Source organism: Lasiosphaeria miniovina, assembly GCF_030549165.1.
Source record: "Lasiosphaeria miniovina strain SMH2392-1A chromosome Unknown B0T26scaffold_8, whole genome shotgun sequence".
In the NCBI taxonomy this organism is placed as follows: Eukaryota; Fungi; Ascomycota; class Sordariomycetes; order Sordariales; family Lasiosphaeriaceae; genus Lasiosphaeria; species Lasiosphaeria miniovina.
In genome coordinates this window covers 3,212,778-3,238,751 of record NW_026848227.1, presented here as the reverse complement: position 1 = coordinate 3,238,751, position 25,974 = coordinate 3,212,778, and the positions used below count along the sequence as shown (strand labels likewise).

The window sequence follows — 25,974 nt, the reverse complement described above, 5'->3', positions numbered from 1 at the left end:
TACACAGTGGAAATTGGTTTTGACTTCTGTAAGTCGTAAATACCTACCTGTGTCTAGGAATGTTGTACAGGATAAAATGCAGTATCCGTACAAAAGGTACCAAGGCAAGGAAGGTGCCTACCTTGGCACCTCTGGCGCTGTATTCGTGGTACCTAACCGCCGCCTCGTACGTCAACAGCATCCCATTAATGCATGCGACAGCCAATCACCATCCTGTACAGGGAGCTGACCAAACAAACCTCCTAAATCCAAAGATATACACAGGGATATGGTCTATAACAAATCACCAAGGTCGGGCAGGCCCCGCCTCGGGCCGACACTAGGTGTAACGAGACAAGAGAGAGCAGGCTGGCCTTCCTAATATTGCTGCATCCAACAGCCCTATTTCCCTCGAGATAAAAATGCCCAACAGGATCCCTCGACAGTGGCTATACAAGCCATAATAGGCAGCAACTACTCATGCTCGCAGAAAGGGACGAGAGAGAGGCCGTGTGCAGTGCAGCAAGCAATGCCAACTCAAGCTGCCGGAAACCGGGGATCATACTCATAATATGAGGGGTCCTCCCGACGGTCAACCATGGGCCCGAGATGTTCCCTGGCCAAGTCGGTTCTTGAATCTGGAACGTAGACAGGCTCATAAGCGGTATACGGACCAGTATCTCGATGCACTCTCCGTTCTTCATAAGCGTAAATGGGATCTGGCTCACGCCGCACAGGTCTTCGGACATAGTACTCCCCTCCCTCGTCAATGACGTGCACAATCTCCCATGTCTCAACAGGCGCCTGTCGAGATGGGGCACGCGTGTTCTCCGCGTAGCGGTAGTATTCTGGTCGTCGTGCTATGTCGTCACTAACATTGTCCAGCCGGTGAGGCTGGTCAGATAGCCTACCCTCTACACGGCGAGGTAGTTGCTCATATAGCTCTGGCTGTAAGGGATATCCATCACGGTTTGCGACGCGCCTTTCTGTCAGCCCTGGCTGGAACAAGGATACGGGCTGAGGTTGAGGTTGAGGCCGAGGCCAAGACTGGATCTGATGTGCGGCATGGGGCCTATCTGCCCACTCTTCTTGTGCTGCATGGGAACGTCGACTTCCATTGACCGGAAACCTTGAGCAGTCCAAATTGTCCTCGTACTGAGTTGCAGTTCGAGAAATGTATCGCGTATTCAAAGGCATGACCAACGCTCTGTCATCAAGACGAATCACAGTATTTGGGGCCCGTCGCCTCGCCGCAATGGCTGGAGAGTGTTGCTGGTCAAGATGCATTTCAAGTGCCGATGTGAGGTTCGATTCTTCCAGAGGCCAAGGTTGAACTGGAGGTCTCCGAGATGCGACTCTTTCGGAATGCTGTAATGGGCGAGTGTCTGACTGTAGCGTCGATTGCGGAGCGCTTGCCTTTTCTTCTTTGTTGTTTTGGACCGGATTGGCCGACGAGTATGCGCGTGCAGTTTCGACCCTTTCTGCAGCCCAAATTGCTCTTATCTTCTGTTCTTCACGGCGAGCGTCCTCTTCGCTCTCCTTGGCCAACTGCTTGATCGCGCGCTCATCAGCGGAGCTAGCTTTAGGCATCTTCCTGCGCTTCGATTTGTTTGCTACTTTCTTGTGATTCTGGGAATTTCTTTGCTCCTGAGTTGTTCGAAAGCCCAGTGATGACTGGTGACCACCTTCGGCGCGACCTGTTTGACCATGTTCAGTCACGCTCACGGATCTTGGCGCAGATGATGATCCCTCAACTGCGTCGTGGATCACACTGTGCGATGCAGGTAGGGTGTGAGGCTGGGTTGTATAAAGGTGATCTCCGAATGGGTGGGCTTCCACTGTACGTGCATCGAATGGGTAACTGTTGGGAGTACTATCTTTAGTTATGTGTTCATTGGTACTTCGTTCCCGCAATAGCTTTACATCGCGGGCGCTGCGGTCATCACCAGAGTGAGATAGCATGGCTCCAGAGTAACCCGGTTGATGCTGATATTGGGGATGACGCAGCTCAGTCGCAGCGATGGGGCGCGGTTCAAAGGCATCTGGAAGTGCATCCAAAAGTATTTCCCGCTGCGCTGTGTTGATGCTGGACTGGATTTGGGTCATGACTACTGGATTTGGTAGTAGGACCATATCCAGGACCCAGTCGACGACAGAGGCCGTTTCTTGCACTTGATTATGCTGCAATGGCTGGGCGTGTTCTGACTGAAAGTGGTTGACAAGCTGAGGGAGTGAAAAGGTCCTCCCGTCCTTTTCCACAGATGCGGTATCGCCTAGCCCTTGGTGACAAGTCTTGCAAGCAAGGCCATTGATGTTACGGACAGGACGCATATCTTTGTTGTTGGATAAACCGTCTATAAAAAGATATAGCGGGGGCTTTTCGCCAAACGTCGACCAGTACCTCTTGGCGAGATGGTGGATAGTGACAAAAACCCTCACGGCACCGGGGAGGTCCTTGATGTTGGCCAATGTTTGCCAAATTTCCCGAGAATTTCGGGCGATATCGTCCAGCTTCGTTTGGTATAGATGTTGCGGGAAGGCCGGTGGTGGGGGTGCTGTGTAGGCAACCTGTGCATTTGCCTGGTATGAACCATGGTAGCCCGCATCAGGCGGAGGCCCATAGCCATGCATTGGATCAATACCAGGGTGGTTGTATGGGCCAGGGGCCGCTGGGTACGGCTGGTACTGGGTCGGGTGAGCGGCATAAGGTTGCTGTCCATAGCTTGTCTGTGGCGGATAGGGATGGACGGCGCCCTGGAACTGATACGACGGAGGGGGCAGTGCCTGGTGATGGTAGTGATCGACAGAGGGCGCTGCACCATACGCAAACCCGGAAGGCAGCGGGTAAGAAGGGTGCATTGGAGTGCCAGACGTGGGTAGATAGTTATAGCCGTCCTGGAGAGATGCAAGATTGTTGGTGAAGGGGCCAAACCCCGGTGTGAAATGGGGTCGGTTCGCTGCTCGAGCCTCACGAGCAAAAGGGGGTGTTTTTGGCCACTCAGCTCTCCAGTGGACTACGACACTACCCACGCTGAGGGCTGTTGTATGCTTTGCCGCGTAGTGTTGAACCACACCCTCAAAGCCAAAAACTTTGGAGTTCCCCTCACAGCCATTGCAGTAGAAAATCTCCTTGCGGTATAACTCGGTGAAGGGCTTGATTTTGGTGTCGAAGATCCACTTCATATTCTCCAAAGTGAGCTTCTGTGTAAACGGACCGTCGGGTGGATCAACAGTCGGGTCTTGACCAGAAGCCTTAGCAGCAGCGGCATCTTTCGCCACGCCGGCATAGAACTTTTCCCGAATGTAGACGAGTACATCGACAGCGAATTTTGAGCAGTTCTGTTTTGACACCCTTTTGCCCTTATCCCACTTGTCCCGGATGATCTCGTCTGCCAAATGAGAGATGCGAGCGCGCAATGGTGCTTGTACCATCTCCCAGTCTTTGTCGATAAGGTCTCTTGCTTCTTTCGTAGTAGCTAGCGTTGCTTCAAGATGGCGATGCACCGCCTGATCCTGGCTAACTTTGGTGTGGGCAGATTGCTCATTTTCTTGCTCTTCCACATCGACCCGCTGAGCTAGCAGTCGCGGCTTGAGAAGATCCCAGGCATTATCGTCTAGGGGCGTGATAATGTGCGTAGCGGCCTGAAAAGAAGGGATGTGATGAAGGACATCTGCTGCCAATGGTGGATCGAGAAGTGCGGCACGTCGCTCAATCTCTGCTTTCCTAGATGCTTTCAGTCCCGCTACTTCCTCCACGGTTCGTTCATGGCGGGGCTGGGACAAAAGCTGAGACGAGCCAGGTGGTGGAAGACCTGGCAACGACGAAGATGGAGGAGGAATGGCCCCAGTTGAATGGGTTGGGGCGGGAAGCACTGAAGTTTCTTCCATGTATCCCGGGTAGAGCTGTGTGCACATTCTGGTGACACCACCGGAGCCATCCCACTTCTCCCATTTCGATGCCTCGTGGCGCAGTTCCTTGCCTCGGCCACTAAGACCCTTCAACCACTCATCTACAGTTCCAGGCCCCATGTCCTTCACAACTTGAAACTCGAGCTCTAGGTCCTTTACGTCTGGAGCTGAGAAGAGTTCAGTGACCTCAAAATCGGCGGGACGTTGGCCTTGCTCGAGTGTCGAAGCAAAGAAGACGTCAAGATCCGACGTCAAGAACACGGATGGGAGGGCAGACACAATGGCGGAGGGGATAGACGGTGAAAGAAGAACGTCAAGTTCCTGCGAGCTGTTAGATGTTGACTGTCCCGCACTGATTAGTGAGGAAAAAGAAAGAATAAGTACCTTGATAGATCTTTGTACGAGGCACGAGGCACACATGCGCTTGCCGTAGGGCCAGACGACAACCACACCCTCAGCTCCCGGACCGGGGCGCCACGGATCAGGTGGAGCAGCGTGATCTCGGGAATCGAGTTTGCCGCAGGTCTCGCACCTACGTGAGCATGCAAGTCGCCACATATCAAGCTCGGTTTTTTTCCGGAGCGGTGCGGGCATGTGTGGCCAAAAGAATCGCCTTGAAGCCTGCCAAATGGCATTGGGCTTCAAGGGACCGAGAGAACCACGGTTCACAGAAACAGGAACTTCTCTGTGAACTGATGAGAAGGGGACAAGATAGAGGTTAAACAATTTGTTGACGCGCAACAAATTGCCCAGAAGCTTGGCGGGGCAGAAAGTAAAGATATAATGCCAGATCTCGGCAGGCAGGAAAGATTTATCCCTGGCGAGTGAGTTATCGGTTAGGGTGGAAAAATGGCCAAGATGTGTTGTATAATCCTCGGCCAACTTCATTTTCTTAGGTCCTGCTCTTTCAGAATCGACGCCTTGGCTAGTGGACTTGCGCTTCTTGTCAAGGACAAGTCGATCGCCCGCGTTTGTGTCATCTGGAAACGCCAGCACATCTAGCGGACCTAGTTCTGGTGTGCCAGCAATAGCAGTCACCTTCAGGGTGCAGTTTTTGTCCGTTCTCATCGACGCATTTCTAGAGTCGGCGTCGGGTTTTCCATCGTCGTCTGCAGGTGTGAGATGTACTGAGTCGTCTCTGCCTCGGTCCTCTGGTAGCGACATAGTAGGAGGGCCGGATTGTGTGCCAACAGACTCCTCGTGGAACTCCATCGCCAAGAGATGAAGTTCCAACAGGACTTTCCTTGGAGGATTAAAAGCTGGCTGAGACCGAAAAAGAAAGGAAGTAGCGGAAGTGCTCAACACCGCGGCGGTTCAATTGATTAAGAAGCGCGGAAGGAAAACGTGTTGAAGAAACACTTGTCTAGCGACGTGGGGGGTGGACAACGAGGCCGGATCAAGTCACGTTGTCTGCGCACAAGAGAGCTTCTTTCCTTGAAAGGACGGACATCAAAGTCCAAGGAGAATCGCCAATCCAAGCAGAGTTCTACAAGCTGACCGCGCAAAACCCATAGTCTTTGGTGCTCTGAGTGAAGCGGTTCAGTGGAACAAACCTCGCAAATGTGTATGTTCACTGGTGAGGTTGTGGGCTCCTATAGGCGGTCTGTCGCGCGGTCTGCGGTCGAGGTAAAGCCTGGGAGGGAGTTGGGGCCCGAAGAAGATATGAAGGGTAATTTGACGTAGGTGACTATTGAATGCGTGAATTGATTGGGGTCTTTCGGTGGCTGGACTTTTGAATTGAGGGTGTAGGAATGGGTGAAATGGAACAACTAGATGAAAAGGTAAGAGATGGAAGTCGCGAAGTGTCGTAAGGGTCTCCTGAGTGTTGGGAAGGCGCACGCGCCAGCGGACTAGCCGTGTGGAGGTAAAGTAGGTAAGGTATGTATTGCACACATGTACATGTACATCCATACATGCAGTACCTGAACTAAGCTTAAGGAATCCGTACTACTGATCAGGCACCATATTTTGGGATTTACACTATTCCACTACCCTGCAAGATCGCTCCACCAACTTCTATATGCATTCCATTTTTAGCTAGCCTAGTAAGATCAGGATGTAATCGTCAAACCTTCCAGCTGCAAATGTGCAGTGCGGGTGAAAACCAAAGTCAACTTGAATCAGCAAATATAGTACGAGTACTAAGTACTTACCATATATGGATACTCCGCATATAGATACGGTACACGGTATTAAATGTATACCAGAGCGGACGACGGACGAACACCCGCCAGAGAATCATAGTATAGTTTTGATGCTTCGTGGTGCTACAAAGAGGTTTACATATTAGAACTAAACAGTGATAGAGGGGCAATCTGGCCATGCCAATATGTACAAATTCGCTGAGGAACAACAGTCAGCTCTGGTCTCGATTCGGCCGACCAAGGCGATTCCAAGCGGTGTGCCGCTCTGTTAATAACCATTTTGCCCATACCACCGACTGTTTCCTCGCGTATAGTAGTGGTTCTTTTACAAGTATGAAAACAGGACCCGTCTATGAGAACCCACGCGAAGTCAGACACTCTTAACACGCCAGACAAACACCACCTTCCCCCCAGCCTCGCTTCAGTTTATATCTATACATTGCTCCGGCTTGCTAGACTAGCATGTCGGACAAATAGGCAAAAAGAGGGTTAAACTACCTAGATGACCTCACCGATGATCTTGGCTGCCTCCCGATATGTCTGGAGCAGCTTCTCGCACTTCTCACGCTCCTTCTTAACTGCATCATCTTCGTAGAGAAGCTCCTCGAAGAGCGTTTCTTTGTACAACTCACTCACAAGTCGGTTCTGCACCACATCCTTGCAGTAATTGACAAGCAGGTGCATAATAGCCTTCGGCACCTGATCCGCAATGCTCTCGCGGACGATGTTGAAGTATGAGCTGATAAGCGCCCTAATCAGCTCCGTCTCCATAGCCTCGCGATCTGTCATTGCCGGCTCGCCGTTATTGCCCTACAAAAAGCGAACACATTAGCGTCTATCCGAGAAATATTTGAAAGAAAGGGTAGATGGGGTAGTACTTACAAAGTCGGCACCTTTGGGAGCCTTCATAAAGTCGTAATCATCATCCGCTCGCATATTCTGGATAGGCGATCGTAATGCCTTCTCCTCTGGTCGTCTGATGCTTTGACTGAAGGTCGGTTCCGAAGACTGGCTTACGTGGCGACCAATGTTCGCATTATGCGCAGGCCCCGTTCCAGGCACAAGCGCGCCATCTTTCCCAAAGAAATAGTTGAGGAACGAGTCTTTTGCGCCTCCCAAGGCCGGCCCGCCGAGCCGGGAAGGCGAAGATGACCGAACACCGTTCAGAGCTGTAGAAATGCCACCTGAGCCGCCTTCGCGAATAGCTGGCGACAGGCTGCGTGCCCCCTTTCCAATAGTTTTCCGTGTAGTAACGGCATCGTTCTTGTCGGCACCAGTGTTTTCTTCCTCTTCCTCAATCGGAGTGTCAGCACCATTCGTGGCAAGCTCCTTCATTCGTCTCCGCTCGCGCCGCTCACGCTCCTCTTGCAGGATACGCTTCCTTTCCCTGTCCTGCTTATTGCTGACAACATGGCTCATGGCAGCCGCAGCTCCAAGAAAGTTTGGGTGATTAGTGTTGATGTATGCCCTTTGGATAGAGATGAGCGACTCGACATAAGTCGAGGCGGGGCCGAGCCTTTCCCGGAGAAGGTCCGAAACAACCTCGATGAGTTTGGCCTGGAGTCTTGGAAACCGTGAATGTTCCGTCGAGTGACAGGTGTGGCAAATCTTGATAAGTTCTTCGTAGACTAATTCCACACAGCGCTGACTGGGAATTTCGAGAAGTTTTATCTGGGGCTTTACAAGCAGATCAAATGCCATTTCAGGCACGAACAAGCTGGGCCGCGGGCCGGTGGAGTTGCGGATTGCAGTCCGTATATCAAGTGCAGAGAGGTTTGACGTGGGGTCAATTGATTCTAGCGAGCTGCCGAAGACCGAGTTGAAGATGTAGTAGATGCGGGCACCACCGCAAAGCTCCTTTGTCGAGATTTCTGTCGAGGTACCGTCGATGGACGAAATGAAAGACGTCGCGAAGCGAGTCATGAGCTGCAGAATGAGTGATCCTCGGTGCTCCTTGCCGCTGAAGTGCATGTCCCCGTAGCTTGCAAGCTCTTGCTGGGTTTGTCCCATTAGAGTGTTGAGTCGAGCCTTGATGTCTGGAAGGCGATCGCGAATGTGCGCCATGAGAGTAGTGTTGAGAGTCTTGGCCAAGAAACGAGTGCCACACCGGGTCGCAATGTTCCTATACGCAGGGTGGTGCCTAAAGAACTCGGACTCGGACTTCAGTGCTTCGTCCATGGGCTTGTTGCCTTGGATATCCTGTTGCGACCGGTTCACAACTCCTATCCATCCAAGCTTCAGGGGGTAAACACGGCCAGACAAGATGTCGAGAGCGTTTGTGCCGTGGTCCATCAGATCGACCTTTGTAAGGACTCCAATGGTCCTTCGCCCGAGAGGATCAACATGCCGGGCGAGTTTTAGAGCCTCCGAGTTGACGATGTCGACGTTCGCCGGCGACACAGCTAGAACAATGCTGTTTGGCTTTGCGATGTACTCGGATATCAAATTCCGCGTCTGCTTCTCAATGTCCGTCGGCTGATCTCCAATGGGCACCTAAACACTCGGGTTAGGAAAGGGAAACAAGCACGAGGCAGGTACCAACAGCGCCACACCTTTGTGAGCCCCGGCAAGTCCACAAGGGTAAGGTTGAGGACGTTCGGGGAGAAAATTTTCAGATTTATCGGTTGTCGATTGATGCCCTTATTGCTGCCCGCGATCCTCGCGGTTTCGTTCTCGATTTCTCTCTTGACGTCGCCAAAGTCATTGAATCGCCGGTTTGGGATGTGGTGGAATTCAGCCCACTCACTGCGGGGAGCTTGATTGGGATTCTTGTAACTGGTCTGCAGGCTCTCTTCGGGCTCGTCTTCGGGGACGTTGATGAGTTGCAGGATGAGCGGCCTTCTTGTCACGATGCCGCTGCCGCGAGGCAGAAAATCTCGACCGACAATGTTTTCAAGCACGGACGACTTGCCGGCAGATTGAGAGCCGACGACGACCTGTACGACACAAGCGGCGAATTAGCTAGTCTGCGACACAGAATGCAATATGGGGTGGCTCTTTTCTTCGGGTGCATGGGCATACAATCTGAGGCAGATCCAACGAGTCATTTCCGATAGTGTTGAAGACCAAATCTTGCAACTTGTTGACGGTTGCGAGCAGGTCCTCGCCGAGTGCAGCCATGGCAACGCTTCAGCAAGCCGTGGACCTTTGTCGCGTCAACGGCAGCAGCGCGCGTCCTCTCCGAAGAATGGAAGCTGAAGGCAGGCGTCAGGCCGAGACTCGGTTATGTCGGCGAGATCGAGCTCGATTTCGAGATCGACCAGTGGGGACGGAGCAGCCGAGGAAGGAGGGGCGCGTGCCAGGAACTTGGAAGCAGGTGGGCGCCTGGCCAGGAAGTAAAATCGCACGGCCTCAAAAGACGTCGGGCGCCTGTCTATCTAAACGACCCGGGGATGTATGCTTTTGGAAGACGAGACGAGGCCCTCAGGTGGTTGCAACCGGAAACTAGAATCTAGGTCGGGGCGACTTGGACCGGGCCGTGAGGATTTGCCGTGGCAAGCAGGTAGGTGTGGACTCAGTTCCCTGCACAGGGCTGTGAGGCGACATAATTTCACGAGTCTTATGCATGGGGGGTCGCGTCAAAAAGATTGGTGCCTTAGGCGAGACGTGTAGGTACCTGGTACAAACCTAAGATACCGCCTCTGGTACGCATGATGGAACCTGAATACCTCAGGTGCCCCACCCCAGTATTGCTCTTTACACGTCGCAAAACATCCCAATTGACCGGCTCTATTTTTCACCTTTAATTGTTGATTACAGGAGACGCAGGAGGGCCAAGCACAGTCGAAGCGGCTACATTTATATCTCAGTGAGACGATATTCGGTTTTGCCGCTTCCGAACATGAGTACCTTTGGAAGCCCAGGTACTCTTCCGACCACGAAGCCATCCCCGTAAGTTCCCGTCTTCGGCCAAGCCTGTGCCCAATGAGCTAATCGGGTGCGCTCGCTGCTGAAGCCCTCAAAGGGGAAGCTTCCCTCTTGACCACGATGGTGGGAACTTCTCTCCTCTCCGGCCCACGGCATATTTCTCACTACTAGACCAGGCGAGTGCAAAGATGTTATGATGACCTACTTGACCTGCATCAAGAGGGTAAAAGGGGTCAATGAGAATGAGTGCCGGACGCTCGCGAAATCATATCTGTCTTGCAGGATGGAACGGTGAGTTAAATGCATAATTACATCCACGTCTTGGCATTTTCTTTTCTTGGGGGGCGGGGTTTGATAATTGGCTGACTGTTTGGTGCATAGCAACCTGATGGCAAAGGACGACTTTAAAAACTTGGGGTTTAAGGAGGAAGGGAAAGGGAGCGGTGACGAAGGAGGGGTTAAAGGCGAGCTTCGGTGGTGAAGAGTTTACAATACACCCAGCCGTTCGAGATGCGGCGGTGAGTGAACTTCTACCAGTTGACCCCGTGCAGGTATCCGTAAACCGAGGCGCTCACATAGATACTCCATGTCTTCGGGAGGTAAGGTATCTACCTATCTACATTGCCTCTCTACCAACACGGATACTGCCCAGTAAACTACCTACCACCTAGGTAGACTGTTGCATCTCCGGACATGTTCGAGCAAGTATGGCGTCCGCACGTAAGCTACCTATACTTCCTGGCAAGGGCGCCTTGGTCCATGGCAAGATCGCACATAATTACACAACATCATTTTTCAAGCGCACACAATCTAACAGCGCATAAAATGCATCGACATCTGCGTCCAAGTTTGGGTCCGCGTCGGGCGTCAGGATGGCATGTGACCCGTGACATCTTGACGGCCTACACAAAGACGCTCCCCAATCTTCGGATTGGCAACAACACCCGAGTCATGTTTCAGGGGTTCACCGGCAAACAGGTCGGCCCACTGCTGGAATCTCGTGGCAAATTATATACGACTCTTGCTGACATGGACCAAAGGCAACAGCAGATGCTAAAGATTCCATGGCATGAGGCACCAAGATCGTCGGAGGCGTAACGCCTGGCCGGGAGGGATTTCATCTCGGACTTCCTGTGTTGCCTGCCCTTCGACAGGTGGGCATGCTACAGTTGCGAGGCTCGCCCGTTCTTTGACAAGGGTCTGACCGTAAGGCAGGCAATGGAGCAGCTCAAGCCAGACGCGACAGCCATATATGTTGCTGCCCGTCATGCCGCAGCGGCCATCGAGGAAGCCATTGAGGGCGAGGTACCCCTTATCGTAGCGGTTGCTGAACATATCCCTTTGAATGACATGCTCCGAGTAGGTCGGACTCTGGTTGTATCGTGCATGCTCTGATGTCCCAAAAATAGATTCAATCGATCTTGAAAATACAGTCTAGGCCCAGGCTCGTTGACCCCAACTCACCAAGCATCATATCTGCGACTGGGCGATGTCGAATAGGTAGGGCTGTTAGACTAGGACTGAGCGGCTGCCCTCTGCTATGGCCGCGGCCGTGGGCTAATATATAATCATGGCAGGCTTCCAACCGCTGTCATGCTTCTCGCCCGGTAGGATCGGAATCGTAGCCAAGTCAGGGACCTTGAGTTATGAGAGTAACACTTCTCACTTCTTGGGTTTTGTCTCCACCCCCCTAGTTCACCCATCGTTAGGCTGACAGTGCCCAGCGGTGGCATCAACCACAAGAGCAGGTCTTGGCCAGAGCCTGTGCATAGGAGTTGGGGGTGACATTCTTCCCGGTATAGATCTTCGGGAGTCCTTGGCTGTCTTCGAGCAAGACGGCGACACGGATGCTATTGCATTGGTTGGCGAGATTGGCGGAACCGGAGAAATCGATGCCGAATCCTGGATTCGGGAGTACATATCTCGGACACGGTCCCCAAAGTAGGCAGGCCTGTTGCTTCGGTCCGTGTTGTTTTCAGACGAGGCTGACGAAAAGCTCGTTGCAGGCCGATCATCGCACTTGTTGCCGGCCTCACAGAAGCATCGAACCAGGTCTTAGTATGCTGTCTCCGAGGGCTTGCAACTTCATCAACTTCTGTCTGCCATTCCAAACCTAACAAGACGCGAACAGGGCCACGCCGGCGCCTTTACCGTACTTGGGGAACTAGACGCGAAAGATAGCAGCGCTGGAGGATGCCGGAGCAACCATAGTCAGCCACCCGGAAAAATTTGGCGAGGCCTTCAAGGCACGACTGGATGCGCTTGCGACTAGAGGCCAGGTTAGACATAGGAAGGGGCCAGCCGGCGCCGTGACAAAGGGTGAACATCGTCGATAGTTCCACCTGGACTCTAGAATTCGCGAACGAACACGAGCCGAATTGCACAGAATGGGCAGGCGGGAACGGCGCCACATGTTCCTCGCCGAGGGTGAGTGCATGGACCTCCTCCGGGCTTCGGGGGAGACTAGCTGCGGTGCCGGTGGCTACTCGGGCCATGGAGAGAGGTGTCTGCTAGCCATTGGAATCGATCGTTCGGCCAGGTCACCCTGTGTCATCGCGGCGCCAACAACGAATCAGGAGTGCCTGGTGCGGACCGTCAAGCGCTATTCTTTTGATTTTGGACGCGGACGCGGACCCAGCGAGCTCGACATTCGACATATCGCCGAACACATGCAGCTGAGGGGTACGGGAATGGCCGCCGACTCATTGCGACACACTGTCGACAGCCTGACAGCCATCTTCTACGAAAATGAGGCCTTCCTACTGACAACACACATTGTCGAGAGTATTGGGGGGGGGTCATCAAGGTGGTCGGAGCCCGCTTCGGGTTTCACGACGCGGCTTTTCCCAGCGGCGGACGGCAGGGCGCCCTGCACACGGCGCTAGCGGCAACTAGTTCAGAACATGGCCCGTACCCGGAGGTGCAGAGGAGCGGCATTGTGTACATCAGGCTCGCAGGCGACGGGGCCGTCGGCACAGTTGTGAACGGTGCCGGACTGGCAATGAACACGGTGGATGCGCTGCAGGGCAATGCGGCCAGCTTCCTAGACACGGGCGGCAAGGCGACCAGCGACACAGTCAAGGCGAGTTTTGAGATGGTGTTGCGAGACCCCCGGGTCCGTGTTGTCTTTGTGAACACCTTTGGGGGTTTGAAGCTGGGCGATATGATCGTGAGAGGTATCATTCTGGCTTTCCAGACACTGTCCCTCAAAGTCCCCGTCGTCGTGCGCATCCGGGGAACGAAGGAGAAAGAGGGCCAGCAGCTCATCGCCGAGAGCAGGCTCCCTCTTTATGCCTTTAACGACTTTGACGAGGCGGCCGCCAAAGCAGTGGAACTGTCGATGCGCAAGCCTGGGAGCTAAGGTAAGAAGGTATTCATTCTACGTATTTCCAACAGTTCCATGATGGTGGGGACAGGAGCGTGCAGTATCCACTAGGTACCTTATGTTCAATGGATACCACCTAACAACGAGTAGAACATACAGAAGGTCCTGGGCTGTCCCACCTATACCTACGCGGAAGGCTAAGGTAGCGCGGCTGTCCAGTGCGGGGCTGTCTAATTTCGTGGACCTTTCCGACAGGACCGGGGGAGGAGGCGGGATGGGGGGAAGGGCGGTCGCTAGGGGAACCCCGTGTTGTCTCTTGCTCAGCGGCCCAATCGCATGATGGGGAATGTTTCTGCAAAAGGTCGCAGTCCATAGTCGCTTGACTTGTCCAGGGTCTCGGGGGGTTGACTCACACAAGTTTGTTGCTTCTCGGCCTGTCTGTTTTTTTCTTGTTGCTTACTGGCATTAATCTTCTGCCCAGCAACGTCGATTGTTGGGCGGCCTTTGATTGTGAAACTGCCCTGCCTAGGATAAACAGGGCCTCCCTACAACCTACAACATACCTTCCATGCCTTCTGCCTCGTCCTAGCATGAAGCATAAATTGGCGATCCCTATCCATACCCCGTTCCTGTCTCTTCATACTATTAATAATAGGCTGTACCTACTGTACATCCACACTGTCGGCCTGTTCACTGCCCCCTTACCTACCTACAACTTTGCCGCCCACTGTCTGCAGTACGCGCACCTATTCTAGCAACAGCAGCAGCAACTAGGCGACAAGCATTTTTATCCAAAGCTGCTCGTCGTCCTCGACTCTTCGTCTTCTACAGCCCTAGGCAGCTTGCTAGGTGTTTGTTTACTCGGCGTCATGTTTGCGCGGAACAAGTCCAAGGAGCGAGGCTCCACGCGCAAGGTCACACCGCCGTCGCCTGCCTATATGTCGAGTGGACAGTTTGGTAGGTCATGTCTCTCGTTGCTATTACTTTGGTTGTGGTGATAGTGGCTGCAGGCAACTGCGGCTGCCATTGTCCTCGTTCTTGCCACTTCTGCAACATGTGCATATGGCTGGCCCTCTTGCTTACAGGTGTCCAGCTGCATACCTTACCGATTTGCGCAATAACCGCGTCAACAGACCTGGTGGTTCGCGTCCCCAGCCCGCTTCCGGGCGCGATTCTACGGTCAGCGGCGGCCGCCCATCTCTTGGGGGCCCTCCGCTCTCCGATTCGTCCTCAGTCCACCATCAGAGGACATTATCGGACATGGCCCGTGTGGTCCCTTCTACCAGCCGTCCATCCATGTCGGCCAGCGTCTCGTCTAGGTACTCGGCATCAACCTCGGCCTCGACCCGGGGCAGGGACTACTACCCCGACCGCCCTGTCAATGTCCAACCCCTGAAACCATCTCAGATCGTGCCGAGCGCAACCTATATCGAGCGCGGCCAGCGGTGGATGGAGAAAGAGGAAGCCGTCTCTCTGCGCCAGGCCATGGAGGATATGGACCTTCAGGACCAGTCGTCCAAGAACGAGCACGGCCCTCCAGTCGAGGGCGGTGACGAGGTCCGCCTCTACGAAGCCGCCCTCAACGAGGCAGCCGAGTTAGTCTGGCAGCATCAGAACCCCGGAAGAGTGCCGCAACCAGGTGCGGCTTACCAATATAAGCCACATTTACGCAAAAATAGCTACGCCCATGCCCGCACAGCCAGCGCCGGCATGTATGGGGGCGATGTCGCGCCTACTGGGCTTGCCCGAGAGCCTACCTCACGCTCGGTATCGGGCAGCTCGGCCAATAGCGACGGGGTGGGATCCACGCGCAGTCGCTCGTCATTTGGGTTATCTCGACAGGCGTCGGGGACCAGCGAAACCGCGCGTCGGAGCACCGAAGGCGCGCGAAACGTGTCACCAGAGCCCCGGAGCGCCAAGCCATACGCCGGCATGTCGGGCGGTCCAGCAGCCCTGCCAAGTGGACGCCGACGGAGCAGCATGAAGCGAAACATCAGTGGCGAGGTTTGCCAGCCATTCTCGGGCGAGCAGATTTGGGAAGAACAGGATGGCCAGGTGCCCGAGGGCGGTGGTCGCTCGACGGGCACCGATTCGGCCGCTGTCCAGCCTCTGCGGTCAAAACCAAAGAACCCGCTGAACCGAGTCCAGTTTGCCCCCGACGTGCCTCCTGCGGCCAGCGCATCCCCCCAGCCTCCGTCCAAGGTGGTGTCCAAGTACGAGATATATCGGAACCCCCCTAGCCAGTCCCGCAACCCGCAGTATACGACAAACTCACGTCCTAAATCGCCCGCGGCGGATCGTGATACCGTGTCTCGCAAGCATGGCATGGAGGTCCGGAGTGATGATATCAGGGATGCTACAAGCATGAGGCTGAGAGACCGCAGCCCGAAGCTGCCGACTCCGTCGGCTGTCAGCGACAGCCCCGGCCGACCCATCGTAAGCTTTGACAGAAACTGGAAGCCCGAAGAGGACGCGACTGATGACGCGCCAGAAGAGTGGAGATTTGGCCGAGGCGGCACCCGATCGTCGCCCCTCGTCCCTGGCCGAACACAGGGTCAGCAGCAACAACAAACCCAAGCGATCCCTACTATCGCTGTTACGCCTAGTCTCCCGAACCCGCAGTCATCGTCCCCGGCCTCGAGGCCAACAAGCCACCGCCCACAGCCGAGCCCGCCCTCTATTCAGGTAGACGGACCGCTAGTTCCAGCCATCACGGTGTCCGACTCGCGTCCCGCAAACCCCACGACTCCTGCACCACCTGCCATCGTTATCTCTGGCGGGGACGAGGACGGCCCCATGATACCAATCATCGTAACCCCTGACGAGGACAATGCCAAAGACCCCCCACGTCGCCCTCTCCCAACGCCCCAGCCCGGGGCCCCTCGCACTCGAAAGCCGGCATGGCCTCGCGGTCACTGGTCGCCCGCGCCGCCACCGGTCGGCAGCCGGGCGACGGCCCGCTGCCACGAGTGCCGGAATTTCATCGAGGGTCGCTTCGTGTCGCTAGCAGGCGGCTCGGAGCGGTTCCACCCGCAGTGCTTCGCCTGTTACTCGTGCGGCACCTCGCTCGAGGCGCTCGAGATCTCGCCGGAGCTAGACACCCACCGAGCAGAACGTCTAGACCGCATCGCGCGTCGCGCCGCGGGCGCTCGGCTGCCCGAGCAGCCTGGCGAGACAATGGCCGAAGACGGCGACGAGCGCCTCCGCTTCTACTGCCACCTGGACTGGCACGAGCTGTTTGCCCCGCGCTGCAAGCACTGCACGACGCCCATCATGGGCGAACACGTCGTGGCGCTGGGCGCCCACTGGCACTTTGGCCACTTCTTCTGCGCCGAGTGCGGCGACCCGTTTGAGCGCGGCATGACGCACATTGAAAAGGACGGCTACGCCTGGTGTGTCGCCTGCCAGACCAAGCGCACCGAGCGCCGCGCCCCCAAGTGCCGCAAGTGCCGCACCGCCGTCATCGGCCAGTATGTCCAGGCCCTCGGTGGCGAGTGGCACGACGACTGCTTCCGCTGCGCTACGTGCGCCGATGGCTTTACCGACGGCCAGATCTTTCCCGTGGAAGGCCGCGGCGCCCCGGGCGAGACTGTGGTGCTGTGCACCCGCTGCATGGAGATGGAGCTCAAGGTTTGATGATGTGGTTTCAGCTGAGGAGATGGCTCCTTGTTTCTGTAGTAGAGTGCTGCCAACCGAGGTTGATTCCCGAAACGTTCATGTGCTTTTGGGTGTCTGGACTTGAATCAAAAGATTGTGAACCGTACTGATAAGTCCGCAAAAGAGTTCCAATGTACGCCCCCGTAATAGTCAATTGAGTGTAGCGATCTTGCGAGCCACCCAAATTTGCCCGTCTGTGATTGTCGGAGAGCATATAAGAGTTGATATGGTGGACAACTTCCGCTCGTCCTACCCAAAATTCCCCAGCGGCATAGAAACATCAAAACATGACTCTGTTGGCGCAGACATACCAAAGATAGAGAGAACTTGATACGTAAGAGAGAAACTCGCCAGTTGCTAGATACCATGCCTATAGAAAAAGCCCGCAGGACCTAACAGCGTAAGGCCGAGGCAAAAGAAAGGCCCCTTTCATGATTTTGTCGAAATCTTCGCCCAGTTACGCCTATCGTTGCCTTACCCCAGTCAAATGATAATAGGGCAATTACCATGGCCAACCCAAGCACCACAAATCCACCGCGCGTATGTAGGAGTCCGTGTCCTTGCTTTACCAACCGCCGACCTGCTCTTGGTGAACCTCGAGGGTATCTCCGTCTTGCATCTCGAGCTGTACACACCAAAGATGAAGTTGTCAGCGGGATTTCGGCATTCGAGACAAATATATGTATGGCAAAAAGGATGCTTATCTGCTATGGGTAGGGATCGAGAAACTTACCGTATCTGGGGTATCGCTGGGCTGAACTCGTTGGCCCTCGAATAGGAACCGCACCGACGCGAACGTCTTGCCCTGCCGCTCGCAGAAGGCCGTCATCAACTTCTCCAACTTTGTGCTACGCTTGATTTTGAAGAAAACCTCGTTGTTGTTATCGGTGACTTTGATATTCAGGTGCTCAACAGCTCCGGCCGCAGGCGCTTCGGTCTGGCCGGGGCTGCCATTCTCCGCATTGTCGGCCATGGTTCTGGTACTGGACGGTTGATTGTGCTGGAAATGTGTGAGTTCTACAAAACCAAGCAAGTCGGCTCTGGCAATTGGAAGGAGGGGCTGGGCGCCGAAGCGGGTTTGCACGAGGGTGACGCGAAGTTCATTGGCATGACGCGCTGCGGCGACTCGAAGCACTGGCGTTCAGCCGAGCGCGCGCGCGAGGAGGGGTAAAGGCGGGCGAACTTACTCAACCAGGAACTTGGCAGCGCGCCGGATCGCAGATGTTGCGAGTTGCTTCTATAGAGAGCACAAACACCAAGGGCGTACTCGGTCGATCTAAGCGGAGACGTTTAGTGGAGTGGAGAGCTGCAGCCGGACTTTGTGAGGAACTGGTAATGAAGTGGAAGGTGGGATAATGTTGTGGCGGAAGAGGGGTGGGGTCAAATAAAGTTTGGGATGGATTGTGGAACAACAGGCTGGGAAACCTCACCTTCAAGGCTAGGGCACGTACCAATTACTGTAGCAGACAAAAAAACCCTTTCAGATTGCAAGTCCGTACTTGCCTGAGGTGTAGAAGATGTTGGTCTGCCAACCTAATTTCGATAGTTGGGTGAGAGGTTATTTGGTAGGTACCTAGGTATTCTATGGTGCTCCGGTGAACCTCCAAAGGTTTTACGAAGGCAAGGCAATTGCCAAACCGAAACTTGAAGCAATCGGATTTTGCGACGGTTCTCCATATTCTTGCTCCTTCCTCACTAGTAGTTTACGCCGTTGTTCGTGCCTTTCACCGAAGCAGCAACTGTCTGGGCACGTCGTCGCCGGAAGATTGGCAGGTAACGCCAGGCACTCCGTACCTTACTAAAATAGGAGAACTTGATATCAGGCAGCCAATGTCCCTCTTTGCCTTAGGTCGGTGCCTCAGGTTCTCACAATTCCTACGAGGGATACTTGTCTTTCGCATATGGTAATAATTCTCGACCATGGTAGGTGAAAATCGGGGTGGGTGGCTCATGGAAAATGCTCAGAGCGTCTATGCTATATTTTGGTATCTCTTTGGTCGTTCTCCGTCCCTATTCGTAACCTTACATCTTGAACCTTGCAAAAGTGAGCAGTTTCTACAAGAGTACGGCCTCACTTCCACACACCCTGATCAGGGCTACCTCCTTGTTGAGTCTTTAATTACAGGTCTTGCGACGACATTTACAAGCATTAGTGAGTTTTCGGGTCTTACCAAGTCTTTGGGATACAATGCAAGGCACCCCTCCAAAAGAAGTCACCGTCAAATCCTCAAAGTCGTACTAGGAACTATATTGAAACCTAGGTGCCTACCTTGGGTGGGTGTCTCTATACTTTTGACGAGGTCACCTGTTGTCCGCTTGTCTGTCTTGAGGACTATTACGGATATAAAAGGTCCACCAGGCTTCTTGCCTGCCAAGCCGAACTTCACACACGCTAGCGGCGAATGTTTTGTGGGCAAAAAACCAAGACCATTGATATTATCATCCGTCCTACTAATAACCTCCATACCGAACTGCAAATCCACCCTTTCCACCCGCAAACTTAAGCTTATGCGCTTTGTAACTTTAGATTTCAAAACTCCGAGTATTCCGTAAAGGGAGGACATATCAAAATCCTACCTTGCACAAGCACATATTCCTGCCTAAGGTACACAAACACCCGGCAGTTGTAGTGTGCAGTTGAACAGTCTACCCTAAGCTTCAGTCCTCGATATGGTCGGTCCCAAACTCCCCGGATCAAGGTGATTGGGTTTCCATTGCTGACCTGGCGGCGTTCACCTCAGACCATCGAACAAGACATAAGGAGCAACCCTCCATGCCAACCACGAGCATGTGCTATCCAGGGTGAGCAAGCCAATTGAAGAATCTCTGCCATCTTGACTTGACCGCGGCGTAAATATTGACAACCACGGCTCTAGGCTGTCTGACGAGGAATGGATTTGATGAGGGTAAGTGCACCAAGTTTGTGGATTCGCTTTATGAATGCTGCCAGGCATTCTATGCAAATAATGGCGACCACGCGAGATCGGCAAGCTGCCCAAAGGCAGATCTATTGAGACTCAGGATAGAGCAGAGAAGAGAACCCAAATAAAGCCAATGTAAATGTATCACTTATCCAAACAATTGTACCCAATTTCACCTGAGGGTGCTAGGCAACATGTAGGGAAAGTGTAGAGTTTTTCTAGGCTATCATTGAGCGCGCAAAGAGGCCGCGATGGACCTGAACAAGCAGTGAAAATCTTGTTCCGAGACTCTAATATGAACGCCAGTGACATTAAAGAAGAAAAGAGAAAAAGTAGGTTAAAAAAATCAGAGCCTGGGGGGTTTATGTAGTCGCTGAGATTCCGGCGTTGTGGGCCGCTGGAGGGTCCGCTGAGCCCAGGTCCGTGCGCCAAAGCTCCCAGCTCCAATTTAGTCAGTCCAGTTGTTCAACCAATTTTCGAGTCGCAATTGTTGGCTACACGCGAGCGCGTCCTGACCAGCAGCAAACAGCGCGCTTCCGTAATCAATCTTGCAACTCAAACTGCTGAACGAGGCTAAAACTCGACTGGTGGCGTCGACTTTCTTTTTCATTAATTGCATTTCTCCCTAGCTACAAGAGAGCTTTCGCACAGAATGCAAGGGGAATGCCAATCATTATTCAAAGCTTTCTACCTCTGAAACCGAACCGACTGGTACCCACCAGGGGTGCCCAGCTTAGGAAGTCCACTAAAAGCGATCGTAGCAACTCGGTCGCGATGGCTCCAGCATTTGTGAGCATAATATTCCCACTTTCTAATATTGGTAGTGCGACCGAGTTTTGCTAATACCACTTTCTCGCCCACCTAGGATCTTCCAGCTGCCTCCGACGATAGCCCTTCGCCCCGCGCGCAAAGCCCAATTCGAGGTTGGCTCGCCCAGGTATCCCAATGGCTACGACCGAGTGAGTTTGCTGATGGTGTCTCTAGAACCCCTCCATGACGATATGGCTGCCCTCGAGGCCACCTACCGGGAGAGCAGCATCCGAGTGGGCGATGAAGTCGACTTCTTCGCTGCGGAGCTCGACCGTTACAACTCAGACTACAGAGAATCGACGGTGGAAAAGCGCGACCATGTGTTCAAGCTCATCGACTCTTACTATACCTACACAAGAAGGAGAGCCGATCGGCTCCGCGAGCGTCAGTCGCATGAGAGATCTGCGCGGCGCGGAAGCTGGCAACGGGGCCCTTCAGCTGACATGGACATCGACGATGCCGATGACGTCAACGCCACCGGCGGCTCAGGAGACTTGCGACGAATTGAAGAGGAGGCACAAACTTGGGATCTCTTGCGACGAATATTACCCCTGAGGTACCGAGAGCCGACCCAGTCGCAGCCCAAATCCTACAGCGACCCCCCAACCATGTCTCGCAGGCAATGGTGGGACGAGTTCTTACTATCCGACTCTGCCGCGAGAGAAAAGAAGGTGGTCCTCGAGTGGCTACAATTCAGTGCGACCCACGGGCCACCCATTGACGAAGTCGTCAGTGAGCTTCAGCAGAGTGCCGAGAGGGGTGACATACTCGCCCATGGCTGGCTTCATACACGCCACAAGATCAAGCTGCAAAAGAGTATGAACGGATACCAGGGTGTGCTCGACCCCAACGACGCCGGCATAACGGAATCCCATCTCGGCTCTAGGACTTTGATTTCTCAGTTGGACCCGGATGCAGTCGCGCGCCAGGGACGCAAATTGGAGCCTCAGGACGAGTTCTTCGAGCGTGCCATCTGGCTGGGTTGCTTTGAGATGCTCCGCCGAGGGTGCACCATGTCCGAAGTGCGCGAATGGTGCTCGGTGAGAACAGAGCTCTGGAGGGCCGCGTGTCTCGCTCCCTTGCCTCTTTCGAGTCCCGAAGATGACGATCAGCCAGAATTCGACCCAAATTCGTTGGTTCTCTGGAGGCGAATGTGCTTCGCAACCGCTCACGAAGGAGGGACAAGCGACTATGATAGAGCAGTCCACGGTCTTCTGGCGGGTGATATCAGCAGCGTGGAGAAAGTCTGCAAATCCTGGGACGATTTTCTCTTCGTCCACTATAACGCCCTCCTCCGGACTCAGTATGATTCGTTCCTGATCAAGCAGTTGGGAGATGACGCCACTAAGATTGCGCAACAATTCCCGGTCTTCAATGCTGTTTTGCATCACGGCGACCAGTCGACAATGGGCAGACGACTTATTGCAGACCTAGAGGTGGACTCGAGAATCAAGAGTGAGGCCATTCGGACCCTAAAAGCAATACAGGGCGCCATAGTCTCAAATGACTTGGATCGTCATATGTACAACCAAGGCCTTGTGTTATCGAAGCACGCAAACCAGAACCAAAAGTCCAAGCTGATTCCCGAGACCAGCCAGTTCGCGACCGTCTATGGGAAGAATCAGGAGAAGTATTTTGACTTGGCGGATCACGACAGCCTTCGGATATTGGCACATATACTCATTATTGTCTCAACTCTCGATCGACTGGATGGTTTCTCAAAGGACGACGGCCCTCTACAAACCCGCCACCAGGTCAAGGAGCACATAATCGCGGCTTATGTCAGTTACCTGCGCCTCGCCAACCTCGAGGAAACGGTTCCACTGTATTGCTCTAAGCTATATGGCGCGCGACTCAACGAAACCTTGAGCCGAAACCTGATCCACATCGTCAGCGTAGATGCGAGGCTAAAACAACTGACAATTATGAAGAAGTTGGGGTTAGACTTGGCAGAGTTTGTGAAGGCTCAACCGGAGATCTATCTAGGAGATGTCTTTGACCGGTCGCTGCGTTGCGAGGCCAAAGGGAGGTTTAAGATTGTTGAGGATGGACCTGCGACGTTGAAGTACGGCCGGATCATTAAGCCGGACTTTTTCGGCGAAGATGCAGAGTACGTCGATGCGGAAGATGAGCTAATCATTCGCTCTATGGAGTGGCTTATGCTAGTCCCCGGCTTGTTCGTGGAGACTTGTACCTACGCAACCAGGGTGTATAAGTACTTCCTGAGTACGTTATCCATCACCCAGCGGATACTTTGTTCCGAAGCTAACGGCCTAAAACAGAACGCGCCCGCCTGCGTGCCGCCCGCGCCTTCAGCGATCGTGTGTCTGGCCGCGATATTGCCCGAACGAAGACGCCGATTCAGATTAGAGCTGCCGAGGAGGACTCTGGTCCCGGCTGGTTCGAGGAATTCGCGAACGGCGAATTTTCGGCCGAATTCCTTCAAGAATGCAATGTGGACAGCCTGAGGCTGAAATCGATTGTCCGGAACATGTGGGAACTGGAGTGTCTTGTCCGGGCCTTGGACTCAATGGAGACACTATCGTCGTTGGCGGGTCTCAGCAGGGAGTAAGTTTGCGCCATACCGTGTTATCGCGTGGAACTGAGGGCTAATCGGAGCTGAAATAGGGAGAACAACAACTCACGTGAGATGTGGCAACATACAAGCCAAGAAGTCCGCGTCGCCAAAGCATGCATGCAACCCGTTCTCAAGAATTGGCTGCTTGAAGCAAACGATGGTGGGCTATATTTCTACCTCGTTGGCGGCAGCCCGCAGGCTAACATGATGCTAATAGATGATGGAGACTTTGTCGCACTTCGAGAGGCTTACATTCCGGAGACGGTGCTGGCATTTGTTAGCTCACTGCACTTCGCCGGAACGTCGCTTTCGCGGGACAATTTGCTCGAGTGCATGGAATTAGCAGCTGTAATCGCGGAGAGGGGCTCTGATGTGGCTCAGGAATTCATGAAGTGTGGGAGAATGAAGGAGCTTCTTGAGGCCTTTACGTCTTGCAGTAAGGCTCTAGCAATTTGGACAAGCGATAAGAAGGGGTCACAGACCACTTCTAAGAAGATGAGAGAGATGGGATGGTATGTATCCCACCCCCCTTTACTGGAGACACTGGAAACCGGAGATGCTGATAAGGTTGGTAACAGGTCACGAGATGTCTGGTCCATCAAGCCTTAGGACCGGAACGTTGAATCAGGCGACAGAAGGCGTTGATAACGGCCCAGTGGACGTCGCCTGGTTGTGTCCGCCTTGCAGGCCGACCTTTTACAATGGTATCCTTCGAGCGGTACGTCTAGGATTCCTAAAGCAGCAAAGTCCTTCGTAGATAGCCTACCGTGCATTCTTTTGCTGGGAACTCTCTGCAAAGAGCGGGCTTGCCGAGAAGCATTGTCATATATATAGGCAATACCACGGGGGTTGACGACGCAATATTTGGTAGCTTTGGGTTACAGGGGATAACGCATTGGTCGGCCGGTGGACCAGCTGCCTGGATATGCTGCTTGTTCGCCCGATTCTTGCTGGTGAGCTAGCCTATCATGGAAAATATGCTGTTGATGATGAAGTTACTATTGCCAGACAGATAATGCTGTATTGAGGCATGGATCGGCCATCTCAAGCTACCTTCTAGCTAGATGTTTTTAGGTGCTTAGGTACTCAGGTTAATAACACCCATGGGTCGCCATCCTGCCTCGGAAGTTGACAGTGTAAGCCCCAAATTGTCCCAGCTCCCAAATGTGGGGGAAGCTGTCTGTTTGTGCTCACTCACCTTTGTCTTTGGTAACCAGCCTACCTACGTATCTATCTACCGTCTACCCGGCGCCACCTTGTTTGCTTATTTACCAACCTCCCTATTATTCAACCTGCCGGAATCGTGTACTTGGGGAACATGTCGGGGCTTGGCGACAAAGAAGGGGGCAACGGCGAAAAGGAGAAGGAGCCCTTCAGCCAGTACCAGCTCGACCTCTATGCTTTCGCTATCATGGGCGGAAAGAAGCCCATCACCACCACAGACCCTAACAAGCTGGAACAAAAAGCCCGGAAGGCCATGAGCCCCGAGGGCTTCAACTATGTCTTCGGCGGAGCAGGCGAGCAGGCGACCATGCAAGCCAGCCGCCTAGCCTTCAGGCAGTGGAAGCTAATTCCACGCCTCTTGCGGCCCACCCTCCCGCGCGACCTCCGTGTCAAGCTCTTTGGCAGGACCTATGGTAATTAACGCTGCTCATGGCACCCATTTAGCGTGCAGCCAGCCTACCACGCCGACGCCGAGACGGGCGTGGCCTCAGCATGTGCGTCGCTGAGCGTGCCCTTTGTCTACAGTACGGCCAGCAGCACGGGGCTCGAAGCCGTGGCCGCGGCCGCGGCCGCGGACGCCGCCGCTCCAGCCACAGCTAAAGCTCCGCGGTGGTTCCAGCTCTACTGGCCGCTAGACGACGATATCACGGCCTCGCTGCTTGGGCGCGCGCGGGCGACCGGGTGCGAGGCCCTCGTGGTGACGCTCGACACGTTCACCATGGCCTGGCGGCCCCTCGATCTGGATGCAGGGTTCCTGCCGTTCGCGGTGGGCGAGGGCAACGCGCTGGGGTTCGGCGACGCCGTCGAGGACAACGTCATGGTGGCGAGCCGCTTCTGGACAGGCGAGGTCTTCTCGGGCCACGCGCACTGCTGGGAGGATCTCGCAACGCTGCGGCGGCTGTGGGGCGACGGGCCCATCATTCTCAAGGGCGTGCTGAGCATCGACGACGCGCTGGCGGTGCGCTCCGGCGTCGACGGCATTATCATGAGCAACCACGGGGGCCGGCAGCTAGATGGGGCCGTGCCGAGCCTCGAGATGCTGCCCGAGATCGTCGAGGCCGTGGGGGACAAGCTGACTGTCCTGTTCGACTCGGGGATCCGCACCGGCGCCGATGTCTTGAAGGCGCTGGCGCTGGGCGCAAAGGCCGTCTTTGTTGGCAGGCCCGTCATCTACGGGCTGGGAATAGCTGGACGCGAGGGCGCCAGACACGTGCTTACCGGACTTCTCGCCGACGTGGATCAGTCTATGGGCTTAGCTGGTGTGCAGACGGTAGGGGAGCTAAATAGGAGTATGCTAAGACGGATCAACTACGGCGGCGACATCAAGTCGTCGCTCTGATCGACACAAACTGGCCAGATGGGATTGTATAGCAAGGTAGGTGGCTCATGGCCCCCGTCCAAGGTCAACTTATACCATACAGCTCTGCCAGACTTGGGTATCTCCTGTATATATGCACATGTTTCTTGGTCTGTCTGAACAGCCGGCCTTGTGCAATGTAGGGATCCGCATGCAACGCTGCAAGTTCATCTATCTAGTCCAACATCTGTTATGAACGCATC

General features: G+C 54.3%; 8 protein-coding genes across 8 annotated transcripts; 5 read left to right on the top strand and 3 right to left on the bottom strand.

Moving 5' to 3' along the window:
* Nucleotides 1-232: 232 nt before the first annotated feature.
* Nucleotides 233-5,263, bottom strand: B0T26DRAFT_515401 (uncharacterized protein). The gene is made up of 2 exons (XM_060435443.1): nt 4,273-5,263; nt 233-4,209 (listed from the first exon to the last, which is right to left on the bottom strand). Exons 1-2 carry the CDS (start codon nt 5,098-5,100, stop codon nt 517-519), a joined length of 4,521 nt encoding a protein of 1,506 aa, XP_060290689.1. The 5' UTR covers nt 5,101-5,263; the 3' UTR covers nt 233-516.
* A 777-nt stretch (nt 5,264-6,040) lies between these two features.
* B0T26DRAFT_732855 (Dynamin central region-domain-containing protein) lies at nt 6,041-9,596 on the bottom strand. The gene is made up of 4 exons (XM_060443127.1): nt 9,054-9,596; nt 8,585-8,968; nt 6,915-8,525; nt 6,041-6,842 (listed from the first exon to the last, which is right to left on the bottom strand). Exons 1-4 carry the CDS (start codon nt 9,150-9,152, stop codon nt 6,531-6,533), a joined length of 2,406 nt encoding a protein of 801 aa, XP_060290688.1. The 5' UTR covers nt 9,153-9,596; the 3' UTR covers nt 6,041-6,530.
* Nucleotides 9,597-9,711: 115 nt separating this feature from the next.
* Nucleotides 9,712-13,260, top strand: B0T26DRAFT_815571 (succinyl-CoA synthetase-like protein; the record flags this gene model as incomplete). Its single annotated transcript, XM_060447374.1, has 10 exons — nt 9,712-9,923; nt 9,988-10,022; nt 10,974-11,053; nt 11,115-11,258; nt 11,309-11,399; nt 11,477-11,551; nt 11,624-11,813; nt 12,115-12,178; nt 12,236-12,676; nt 12,706-13,260. Exons 1-10 carry the CDS (start codon nt 9,874-9,876, stop codon nt 13,258-13,260), a joined length of 1,725 nt encoding a protein of 574 aa, XP_060290687.1. The 5' UTR covers nt 9,712-9,873.
* Nucleotides 13,261-14,093: 833 nt separating this feature from the next.
* On the top strand, nt 14,094-16,860 carry B0T26DRAFT_658804 (uncharacterized protein; the record flags this gene model as incomplete). The annotated part of the gene is made up of 2 exons (XM_060438901.1): nt 14,094-14,181; nt 14,318-16,860. 2 exons carry the CDS (start codon nt 14,094-14,096, stop codon nt 16,858-16,860), a joined length of 2,631 nt encoding a protein of 876 aa, XP_060290686.1.
* Nucleotides 16,861-17,347: 487 nt separating this feature from the next.
* On the bottom strand, nt 17,348-18,333 carry B0T26DRAFT_514554 (ubiquitin-related domain-containing protein). The gene is made up of 4 exons (XM_060435442.1): nt 18,333; nt 18,069-18,157; nt 17,615-18,006; nt 17,348-17,506 (listed from the first exon to the last, which is right to left on the bottom strand). Exons 3-4 carry the CDS (start codon nt 17,852-17,854, stop codon nt 17,447-17,449), a joined length of 300 nt encoding a protein of 99 aa, XP_060290685.1. The 5' UTR covers nt 17,855-18,006; nt 18,069-18,157; nt 18,333; the 3' UTR covers nt 17,348-17,446.
* A 468-nt stretch (nt 18,334-18,801) lies between these two features.
* Nucleotides 18,802-19,930, top strand: B0T26DRAFT_744507 (DUF1903-domain-containing protein; the record flags this gene model as incomplete). Its single annotated transcript, XM_060444422.1, has 3 exons — nt 18,802-18,804; nt 19,623-19,683; nt 19,758-19,930. The coding sequence occupies 3 exons, from the start codon at nt 18,802-18,804 to the stop codon at nt 19,928-19,930; spliced, it is 237 nt and encodes a 78-aa protein (XP_060290684.1).
* Nucleotides 19,931-20,576: 646 nt separating this feature from the next.
* B0T26DRAFT_744506 (nuclear pore protein 84/107) lies at nt 20,577-23,799 on the top strand (the record flags this gene model as incomplete). The annotated part of the gene is made up of 6 exons (XM_060444421.1): nt 20,577-20,591; nt 20,668-20,725; nt 20,787-22,838; nt 22,895-23,180; nt 23,241-23,702; nt 23,769-23,799. 6 exons carry the CDS (start codon nt 20,577-20,579, stop codon nt 23,797-23,799), a joined length of 2,904 nt encoding a protein of 967 aa, XP_060290683.1.
* Nucleotides 23,800-24,508: 709 nt separating this feature from the next.
* Nucleotides 24,509-25,753, top strand: B0T26DRAFT_757320 (FMN-dependent dehydrogenase; the record flags this gene model as incomplete). The annotated part of the gene is made up of 2 exons (XM_060446233.1): nt 24,509-24,827; nt 24,870-25,753. The coding sequence occupies 2 exons, from the start codon at nt 24,509-24,511 to the stop codon at nt 25,751-25,753; spliced, it is 1,203 nt and encodes a 400-aa protein (XP_060290682.1).
* Between the last annotated feature and the right edge of the window lie 221 nt (nt 25,754-25,974).